Below are 11,705 nucleotides of genomic sequence, written 5' to 3' on the forward strand. Positions count from 1 at the left end.
ACATAAAGGTTAGCTGGTCATCAATCATGACATACAGATCCTGTGCAGACTTAGTGGGCGTGAGTTCATTTGATCCAAGCCGGATTGGCAAGGATAATAATAAACTCAGTGTTGGACTGGTTAAGTAGAAGGTGAGGTTCCTTTATCCATTTAGAAATATCAGCGAGGCAGGAAGAGAACTGAGCTGAGACAGTTGTGTCATCTGGTGGAAAGGTAAGGCTGGGTATCATCTGCATAGCACTGATAAGGGAAACCATGGGAATGGATGATTGCACCAAGTGAGGAGGTGAATACTGAGCAAAGGAGGAGATCAAGTACGGAACCTTAATGCACCCCTGTTGATAAGCTATGCGGTTTGGGGGCTCCTCCCCTCCATGATACTCTACAAGATCTTCCTGTAAAGTAGGACTTGAACCACTGGAGGGCAGATTAGATACCAAGGGCATCTTGATGGAGGGCTGCACGGCGGCGCAAGGTTTAGCGCTGTCGCCTCACAACAAGAAGGTCCCTGGTTCGCTTCCCAGTCAGGGCCATTCTGTGTGGAGTTAGCATGTTCTCACAGTTCTCTCTGGGTGCTCCGGCTTCCTTTCATCCCCAAAAAATACTTGTTAGGTTAATTGATGACTCCAAATTGGCCGTAGGTGTGAGTGAGAGGAGTGAGGAGTGAGCGAGAGCTGGTTGTCTGTCTCTATTTGTCAGCAATGCAATTGGCTGGCGACCAGTCCAGGGTGTACCCTGCCTCTCGCCAAATGACAGCTGGGATAGGCTCCAGCCCCCCCGCGACCCCCAACAGGATAAGAAGTATAAAGAATGAATGGATGGCATCTTGATGACATATGATTGTTGATTATAACTGACATTATCTGGGTTTGCTTTTTATAAAGCGCATGTAGAATTTATCACCCAATTCTGTAGAGCTTAAGCCAACTTTAATCCATCAATAACACAGTCTTTACACTTCTTTTAATTCATAGCCAATATGCCTTCAAATTAAATTATGACATCAATTTAAAAAAGATATCTACATTAGTCAATATGATTAATTAACTGATTAAAGATGGGAAGCAACTGAAATATTGAAAGCTGGCAGTTAATAATGTTTTAGTATAATGCATGGAAGCATGCTGATTTTTTTTCTCCACATAGAGAATAATGGCATGTGTGTGGAGTAAGAGAGAGAAGGAGGAGGGATTTCAGAAAGAAAGCTCTTTGAAGTCGCAGAAAATTCCAGGAGTTTCCTGTTAACGAGCCCGGGGTATAATGTGAACCAGGAGTGACTGTGTCTGTGGGTTTGTAAGGAGTGGAGAAGCCTCCCCACTCAGTCTCTCTCTGCTGGTGAGAGAGGTTAACATCACTCTCAGTCCTCTCTGTCCTTTAACCTCGGAGATTCATGACTCCAGATTCGGCCCATCTGTCCTTTTAAAGCCACAGAATGCTTCAGCCTTGATTTTGTGTTTAAAGTATGGAGATTTCTCAGCTGGAAGTTTCTCTGACTCAAAACCTGGAGCTCTTTTAAAACAGCTGTTGGATACGTCTTGTCTACTTCAGATGCAACCCTGCAGCCGTAAGAGTGTCGAGCACAGGCTGCACAAATGCATATTTTGTGAGGTGCCGTCTAGTTCCAGCTGATCAACAAACCTACCGCTCCTCATGTCAAGGATGGTTCGTTTCTATTGTTTGCACTGGTCTATGTTGTTGTTTGCTGCCTTGTGGAGCTTCAGCTACCCAGGTTTGTTATCTGCTTGGCCAAGCATTGGTCGAAGTAAACCCAAGGACCAGCTGGACCCAAATGTGAGGGACTGGGGTGACTATTCAGACCTCCCTCCAGGAATTGAGCACGGGCTGGGGTTGGAGGAAGATGTGGACAATAGAGGAACTGGAAGGTCAACATTTAGTGTGGCGCCAGAGCTGGATTTTCTGGCAGACTTTGCAGGTAAGCTATGATTTGTCTTTTTTATCTGTTCGCCTATTCACATAACCTATACATTTGTATCCTTACAGGTAAAAAGAGATTGTGGGTGATAACAGCCCCGTCACACAATGATCACTACCTCCGTATGATGGAGAAGCAGCTTGAAGACATGGAGCAGGTAAGATTTGTGCAATTTAATTCAAGAATATCATTCCTCTTTATTCTTTCTGTAGTGTTTTACTTCTTTGTTTGTGTTCCTCTTAGAAAGGACTGAACTGTCATCTGGCAGAAAGAGATACTTTCATCATCACCATCATTCAGAATGCCATGATGGAAGGTCGCATCCAGAAAACAACTTTCCAAGGAGACGCCACAGTGGAGAGCCTAGACCCTGACACAGTAACTAAACTGCTGCACTACCTGGATCTCACTAACCAGGTACCGAGTTAATCTGTCCACAAGATACTGAATTTTCTTTAGCTCCTCATGACTCGGTCACTCTTATTGACTCTGAGTTGATCTCTTCTTCCAGGAAGAAGGGTTCACCATGCTGGTTTTGAAGAAAAACCTCCATGTCAGCGAGCGCTTTCCTTATCCGGTGCGTGTTGAGGCGATTTTGGAGCTGATCGATCAGTTCCCTATGAGGAAGCTGGAGAAGATGACCAGAAAAGGATCCAAATTAAGGTTCCACTATGCAATTGCATCATTTGCTATTTTTTATAAGCACACTGTACAGATTGTATATGAGGTTGTACTGGCCATCAACACTGGGTGGCAGTATGACAAAGGAAGATGCTAATATGTATGGAGGGACAGACTGTGATTATACATGTGAGATTTGAAGCAATTCAAACATTGCAGTTCAACTTCCTGTTTGATGGCGAGACACTGAATCGGTCACATCCATTAATACACTTTGGTAGTGTTGTGGATCAGAATAGTAAGCCTTTCTGCAAAAATCACAGCATCATATGTTCAACAGAGTTAGGGGAGTGAACATATTCCCTTACTGTGTCATTTCCTATAGTCACTAGGACTACATTTGCATGTTGACTTGTTCAGTTGGAGACTAGTCTTGCATGATGCATTTTGAGGACAGAATCATGCAGATATGACGTAAAACCCCTCATATTGATTTTGTACCCAAAAGATGAGCATTATTGTAAAACTCGAATCAAAACAGTGGACTACCTGTTGGAAGCATCCTAGGTTTAACATGCTGCAGGGTCTGATTTCTGTAAATGCTGTAGGGGGCATCATTTAGCATGACAGTATAGATGCAAGATGGATTGATTGTACAGTACCATTTGAATAAACTTTGTTCTGTGGTTGATGTCATTAAAACATTGACACAATGCCTTCTGATATTTTTCCAGGTGTAAAACCACAAAAAAGAAGATTGTGGCAAGAAAAAAAATGAAGAAGAAGATGGTTCTGAGCCCTCAAAGGGGAGGAAATGTGACCTCTGTTGTGCCTTTACAAAGAAAACTTCCTATGGACAAAAAAGCTGCTCTGAAGAGTAAGATCCGGGATATACTGAACGGGCGGTCGAGGTTTGTGATCCGTAAGGTGCCAGCTGCGGGATCAACGAGGGGAAAAGACCCAGGCAGTGGTGGGGGATCCGCTTCTACAGGGCAGGAAAAAGCAGTTCATCCTTCATCTGTGTCAAAGAACGGTGAAGAAATGAAGAAAGACAGGTGCTGTTCACAGCCTTTGTCAGTTTTAAAAACACAGCCACTATAAAACAATGTGGATGTTTGATTGATTTCACTGTAACTGCTCAGATTTGTCTTTCCATCTGGTATCTCATACTTCCTCAGCAGACTGAGATGCTTTTTTTTTTAAGTGCTGGCCCAAATTCAAAGTCTTTTTTTTCCATCTCTACTTCAGGACAGACTCCACTGTGGAAGAAGGAAAGAAAAGACAAGAAGGAAAAAACAGTGAAGCTAATAAAGAGCACAGTGTAAAGGAAGAAACAAAGGAAAAACAGGGCTCGAAGAAGAAAGGGAAAGGGAAAAAAGGGAAGAAGGGGAAAGGAAGAGGGAAAAAGTCAAGCAGAGAGGTCAGTGAGAAGGATAAAACAGCCCTGAAAGAGTTTCTGGACAGATTTAAGAGGGCAAGAAGGCTAATGGTAAGACATCTTCTTGTTTATCATCTCATCTCAGACATTTTGATGCCTTCTCTAAATGATCTTTCCCTTTGTGTTTGTTGTCCTGCCTCCAGTTAATTTCAACTCCCAGCAAAGATGCGACACTATATCAGCAGCAGAGAGACGAGAATGAGAAGCAACACTGCGATCTGGCTATCCGGAAAGTCACAGTGGCAACCATTGTGGGGGAAGGACAGGACGCAACACTCACACTGCAACACCACCAGCTTGGTAGGAAGTGGTTTTTTTTCTTGTCTTAGTTTGTTGTAGATGTTTTCATTTTAAGTAATCTGTGAAGTTGGCAGGAATTTCCTCTCTTTTTAATGTCATAGTACGGCTGCCTACAGTTATGTCTTGAAACCCAGAGAATGGGCGCGCCCCAGTTGTGATTTATTGATAGTATCTATGTGTGTTTGATCAGTAGCATTGGTGCTAGTCTTGGTACCACTTTTCAGCAATTTTATGCACTCTTTCTGCCCATTTTAGCAACTTTCTGCCAAACACATTTTTGCCACTTGTAAATCCCTACTGCCTGTTGTTGCCACTTTGACAATTTTGCCACTTCTACATCCTATTTTCCCACATTTTCTGCCCATATTTACCTCACTTAACCTATTTTTGCCATTTTTGATTCGAAAAAACAACCCTTTCTGCCAATTTTTGCCACTTTAAATCATTTTTTTTTTACCACTTTCTGCCTTTGCCTCTGTTAAACCTTTTTTGCCACTTTAAACCCAGTTATTGCCACTCTTTGACCATTTTTTGCCTCAACTTATTTTTTAAAGATTTTTGGGGGCTTTTTATGCCTTTATTGACAGAGGAGGACAGTGGACAGACTTGGAAACGGGGATGAGAGAGGTAAGGAGAGACATTGGGGAAAGTGCCACAGGCCAGATTCATGGGGCCGCCTTAGGCCATCTGTACCCCAATTTTTGCCACTTTTTAGTCCATTTCACCAGCTTTCCTGCCCATTTTTGGCACTTTAAACCCAGCCCAGAATGACCACAGATGGGTGTATAGATACTTGATGGATGTGGGACATAGGTCATAGATCAAGGTAATTTGACCTTATGTGTATCCCAAGCTTGATATCTTTAGAATGCTTTAAGGAATTTTCTTCAAAATAAGAAAATCTTACCAATTCTGACTCGTGAATGAACTGGCAGATTTTGAAGGTCATAGGTTAAAGGTCAAGGTCATAGGATTTTTGCATTCCTTGCTTGTGCCCACCATATCTTAAGAATGCTTTGAGGGTTTCTCTTCAAACTTTGTACAGATGCTCACTCTGACTCAAGGATGAACTAAGAGTTCGGAGGTCAAATGTCAAAGTCATTAGGTGTCAGTGTCAGCGCTTGCTTCTTACATTTCTACTACAGCAAAGACCACAACTCTTCTCGCTAACTCACCACTGGATTTTCAATGTACAGCGATTGGAAACTTTCTTAGAGGCATATAACTGATCCTCTTTCTTTCAAATAGTTCTATAGGGATTCTTATATGATTGTGTTTACATGCTCTGGGATACTTTTGCCTTCCTAAACTTGGAAGTCAGCAGATAAACAGACTGTATGAACAGAAAAACACAGCAACTCTGTGATGCACTAAAAACAAGGCTCTGCTTTGAGGTGTAGGAGACAATACACCCTTGTTACGCCAGTTATTTTGTCTATCATTGTGTCTGCTCCCTCTATATTCATTCAGAGTTCATTCATATGTTACGTGTTTCAGAGTCAGAGCCTCCACTCAGCGACCAATCAGATCATTTGTCAGACCCAGTCCTGATCTCTCTGTTGAGAACAGAGCTTGGCCTGTCATCACCTGACCTCTTCTCTATGACCATCACAGACTACGACATTAAGCCTGATGTAAGAAAGACTACTCTCTTCTTATTTCATTTTACAGGATTCAACGGCAACTAATACACCTTACTAGGCATGCTTCTGTGTACTGTTTTTGCCTAACTGGATTCAACTGTTTCTTAGAGAGTCTTTGAGGCTCCTCCGTCAAGTCCTGCTCTCTTTGAGTACATTGACAACTTCCCCTCAAGGCGTTCAGAGAAAGAGAAGGAGAAGAGGAGTCCTCCAGACTGTTCAAAAGACAAACAACAGCCTGACACAGAAAATTCACTGCTCAGGTAGAGTATAAATACAGTAAATGTTATTTTACATCATTTTAACTCTTTTGCGGGTAAATATTTAGAATTATCAGAGAGATCTCAATGTGTTTGAACATGTCCTCTGAGTCCTATGCTGTTAGGCATGGAGGACCACAGGGGTCTGTGCTGGGTCAACTGCTGTTTTTACCCCATCTGTTACGACTGGGTCAGATTTTACGCTGATTTGAGATTGCTTTTCACTGCTATGCAGATGATTTAGTGTTGTATTTCAGAAGTGTCAGTCCAACCAAGTGGGTCTGATACAGCTGAACTTGAGGCCTGTCTGGCTGTGGTTAGGGGCTGGCTATCAATAAATTTCCGACTGCTTAACTCAGCTAAAACAGAAAAACAGTTATCAGACTAAATTATCTTTATGATCATTGTACTTCATTTCTTAATGGCTGTGTTATTCACTGCACAAAAGTTTTAAGAATCTTGGTGTATTTTTAGCTTAGGACACCTTTGGTTGCTAACATTTTTGAGACTTCATTTTTAATCAAACATAAAAAATCCCATCACAGAGAAAAAAAAACACTGGAGCTAATCATGCTAACAAGCCTAGAGTTAAACTAAGCGGAGGAGCAGTCGCTACCAAGTAAATTTGATTCTCTAGTAATAGTGAATTCTACTTTTTTATGTGGAGTTTATTGATCGGTTTAGTCAGGCTGTGTGAAATTTCTATTAATAATTTATTTCAGGAAATAATTTGGTTGTTGGGGCATGATATAAAACGTTCAAACTATAAATAACATTTTGTTGGCTGTTTAGGTTCATGTCTAAAAGGAGACTGCTGCTCATCTCTGCTCCCTCTGAGGACGACTATTCCTTCCAACAGCAGCTCTCTGCTCTCAGAGGACAGGAGTGTCAACTGGGTCAGTAACACAACACATTAAATAGCGTATTGTCTGCCTGCCCTGAATGTTTTTGTGGAATATGAAAATGTTATGACGCAGAGTGGTTTTCCCTTTTGACATTCAAAACTTGGAAAGGAAAAAGCCACCCTCTTTTTAGCTCATTATTTCAATGTTTTAATGGGGAAGTGCTGTTGTATTAAATATCAGTACAGTGGTGATTCCTTACAGCAGCAGAGTGTGATGGGCAGATATTTAAGAATGAAAATGTTACAGTAAATTAGCATGGGGCTTCACCATCTAAACTTGCCCTGCTACTAGACTCAAACTGGACTGTTGCCAAACTTAGACTACTTTGAATGCCTTTGTGTTAAAAAAAAAAAGACTAGGGCTGTATCTGAAAATGCATGCTTTCACACTAATCATACTAAATGTGATATCTCATTAAGTAGGTAGTATAACCAGAATTTTCTGAATAGAACCCCATTTTCTGACTCTTCACAATTATGTTGTTATTTTCCGTCAAAGTTGTCTCAGTTTCTTCTATGATTTTTATTTTCTGACATCTTGACATCTGTGCACATCTTGGCTTGGCTTTGAAATCTGGCATTACTCTTCAGTGTGTCAATCCACATTTTAACATCCCTACTAAAAGGTAATTCTGTTTAAAGAAAAGGGCTTGCATTTTGAGAAATACTATGTTGTACAACAGCATAGATAAAACATGTTGCTTTGATAAGAGTGGCTATTATTCAGGTTGAAAATAGACTTTAAGATGAATCATGACTTTGCTGACCTTTATGGGCTCCCAGTTTGACTGGGCCCCAATTTTCCCCCTTATTGGCAGCATTGGTTGTACCACCTGACATTAAAAGTGTACCTGTTTACCTGTGACCAAGAATAAATGTTATCTTTTCTTGAAAAGGGTCGACAAATCATTTAAATTTGCTCTTAGTGTCAGCTGGAGTCAAATGGATGAAGAATAATGCCATAATTGGTTTTTATCACTTTGCGCATTCTGAGACAAACGTTATTTGATGATCTTACTTACTTTAAAATGATTAAAAAAATATAATGTTTGTTTATTTCAAAGATTTCAACTGTAATATCATGCCAAAGCATCATAATTAGAATTTCTCACAATTGAAATTTTCAGTAGTGTCAGAAATCAGTACATTTACTCTGACGGTTGCTCCACCTGATATTTTTAGGGTTTGAGAAGCCAAAGTATGAAATTAATTATATTATTCATATATACTAAAAACATATTCAAACAAAGTAAGTTTTGTGGAATACATTGATACATGCCATTAATAAAAAAAAAAATTCTAGACCCGGACACAAAAATATGCAAGTCATGTCAGTAACATATATTTCTCTATTCTGCTGACTCTGTTAAAGTGCATGTCCTGCAAACGGTGTCTGCATATTATGATGTGATAAAGCATCTGTGCTCAAACCCAGATTGGCTTGGAGCAGTGTGAGTGCAGGCCAGCAGGGGGCTAGGGAGTGAGAACAAGCAAGCAAGCTGTTCATTTGATGTCCTTTTGGGTTTTGTGTAATACCTAACAGCTGTTGGAAAACGGCTGCATATGTACAATTGTTTTCCAACATTTGCACAGTATTTCTTATTAATGAAAGAATTTAAAGGTACAGTATGTAGATTTTTTGTGCAGAAATTTCTACATTAATTAAAAAATGATTAGTCCAGTGTTACAGTACTGTGAAAAAGTATTTCCCCCTTCCTGATTTCTTTCAATTCTGCATATTTGTCACACCTCAATGTTTCAGATCAAACTATTTTATCAGACAAAGATAACCTGAGTAAATATAAAATGTGTTATTGCCCCCATGTTAAATCATGAGTTAAGTGGGATTAACCTAATTTAGAAAAAAATCTGACTTCAGTTTAAGTAGTAAGAAGATTTAGGACTTACATACTGTGCTGTTAATCTGACATGGTTATTTGATTTCAGAGTCACATAGTAAGGATTTTTATTTTCTCAGGGATCCGCCACTTTGCCATGCTAAAGCTAACTGGAGTGGGAGACAAAGCATCAGGAACTGTTGAACTATTTCCCCTAAATGGTAAGTCACAGTGAAATGGGGAAGTCCAGGTGTGGGGAAGGTCAACTTTGAATCTGCTGCCAGTTTTCTGTTTGTAGACATACCAGTGATTAGAGAGTTAGCTGTGTCCTCAAGTAAAAAGTAAAGTTCCCCCTTACTGTCTTCTTCTAGGTCGCAGTCAGAGCGAAGTCGAGCCGTTACCTCAAGACGAGGTCAACAATCTGAGAGAGCAGCTGAAGATCAGTAAAGACTACTTCAGCATGCTGGTTGTAGGAAAGGACAGCGACGTGAAGGCGTGGTTCCCGTCACCAATGTGGTCCCTGGACAACGTCTACGACCTGGTGGACTCCATGGAGCTCCGCCTCCAGGAGCTGAAGCTGCAGAGGAGACTGGGGATCCACTGCCCTGATGACAGAGGGCGAGGAGGCAGTGATGGGGGGCATTATGGAGGAGGTTATGATGAAGAGGCAGAGGACACATACTTATATCACCGATCAGAGCAATGATCAGAAAGAAGGAAGGAAGATGACACAGCAAATTCATGAACTCACACATAAGCAATGACCTCAAATACTCATCCTAAGTTTACAGGAGTCTTTTATGTGTAGATTATGTATCTATTGGACAAAAAACATTAAGCTGGATATTTTTGTTTGCAAGTACTAAGTGTAAAAAACAAAGCAGAAAATATTTGAATGGCAAGAACATTTTTGTAAAAGCATATGTGCATCCTTTTTTAATAAAAACATGGTTTTATGTCAAAATCCACTGAATGTAGCATCTGTGAAACAGAAAGAAGCCCATCCAAAGCCAGACAGACTGCTTTTTGGAAACACATCTATATACTTTTCATCAGACACGTTTACAGAGTAAATAAATAGAAAGACCCTCTGTAGCAATCATGTGGTGCTGAAACTGTTTGAAGAAAACCATCTCTAGTTTTGCTTAACATCTGTTATTTAAAGATCTGCAGACATCAGTCACCTCAGGGTCAATGAAACAAAAGAGCTATTGTTGTAAACTCAGCTTTGTGTACACACGTGGAAAAAAAATGTTGGTAACCTTCTGTTAAAGACAGAAAAACCCACAATGGCCACTTAAAGTTCAACTCACAAAAGTAATAATGATTAAAAATTCACTAATGAAAAATAGCTAATGAGAACCAGACATTGCTTTTGAATTGTGGTTCAACAGAATCATCAAACTAATCAAACTAGCCTGGACAAAATCAATGGTACCCCAAGGAAGATTGAAATTAATTTGTCTTTAGGGACATGTTACACTAACGTGTGTCCTGTAATTAGCTTTGCAGGTGTCTCCAAACTTATCAGTCAGTCTGCCTATTTAAAGGTTGACAAGTAGTTGCTGTTTGGTAGCATGGACCACAGAAAGCTAAGGGGACAGTTGTCCCAGGAGATAAGGAAGAAAATTATAGACAAGCATATTAAAGGCTATAAGACCATCTCCAAGCAGCCTGGTGTTCCTGTGACTACAGTTGCACATCAGAAGTCTGAGGTCCACGGGACTGTAGCCAACCTCCCTGGACGTAAGAAGAAAACTGATGACAAATTGAAGAGACAGATAATACAAATGCAACCAGTGATAACATCAGTGTCAGAATGCACTTTGAGCCAAAGTGGACTTAAACTTACAACACAATAAGGGGTGCATTAAAATTATGCCTTTTGACTTATTTACAAGGTTTAAGTACCTGCACTTTATTGTGACGTTTAAACAAAGCATCAGAGGGCAGGTGGGTCTTGTGACGCTGGCTACGCGGAGACAGACCCATATTCAAAAATGTGCAGCATCGTTGACTCCAGCTGACAAAATAAAAATTAAACCGTGTTTTTTCAGTTAATGATTGTAACAGCAACATGTGACTCGTCTCTTATGATGTCTTGATTAATATATGAGCACGGAGACGGCTTTAAAGAGAGCTTACTTTGATCTGGGATCGTGGAGCAGGTGTTTCATCTCATCCAAATACCTCACCTCTCAACAAAGTCCAGTTGTTTTCTAGCTCTGTCACGTCCTCTTACGAGCTCGTAGCAAATGAAACACAACTAACTACGGAACATTTATGGAAAACCCACTCATATTTCTGATTTTTCATAGTTCCAGTTACAAACCAGTACACCCAAGATGTCTTCTGAGAGGTATTAGGGTAAATTGGAGCAACGTTGTGGTGTGCAAAGCAAGACAGACAGACAGACAGACAGACAGACATATTGCTGTAAGATAAGCATTATAGAAGTAAGTTAAGTATGTTAACACTAGCTAAAATAGTAAACAAGTCACCTGCTCATCATCAACATTATTCCTGTTATCCTAATGCTATGTTTGCACCACTAATGGACAGATTTTCTGCTGTTATTCCATCTAGCATCTTTGCTGGCTTTTAGTTCAGAAAAACAGAAGTCATATTTACAAAGTTTACAATGGTAACTAGGCTACAAAACTCTCATTTTTTCCATTGTCGTTCTACTATGTGAGTGGGCATCAGTGTTTGAGCACAGAGGGAAACTGCTTGGAGTTTGCCAGGGATAGGCAAATCAGCAAGATCTGAGC

The 11,705-nt window shown here is 40.4% G+C and overlaps 1 protein-coding gene across 1 annotated transcript; it reads left to right on the plus strand.

Moving 5' to 3' along the window:
* Positions 1-1,659: 1,659 nt before the first annotated feature.
* Positions 1,660-9,640, plus strand: ccdc80l2 (coiled-coil domain containing 80 like 2). Its single transcript, XM_041811160.1, has 12 exons — positions 1,660-1,933; positions 2,002-2,090; positions 2,177-2,350; positions 2,445-2,596; positions 3,289-3,609; positions 3,803-4,043; positions 4,136-4,292; positions 5,790-5,926; positions 6,044-6,195; positions 6,985-7,088; positions 9,075-9,155; positions 9,306-9,640. The coding sequence occupies exons 1-12, from the start codon at positions 1,660-1,662 to the stop codon at positions 9,638-9,640; spliced, it is 2,217 nt and encodes a 738-aa protein (XP_041667094.1).
* Positions 9,641-11,705: the final 2,065 nt, after the last annotated feature.

This window comes from Cheilinus undulatus, linkage group 17 (genome assembly GCF_018320785.1).
Source record: "Cheilinus undulatus linkage group 17, ASM1832078v1, whole genome shotgun sequence".
NCBI lineage: Eukaryota > Metazoa > Chordata > Actinopteri > Labriformes > Labridae > Cheilinus > Cheilinus undulatus.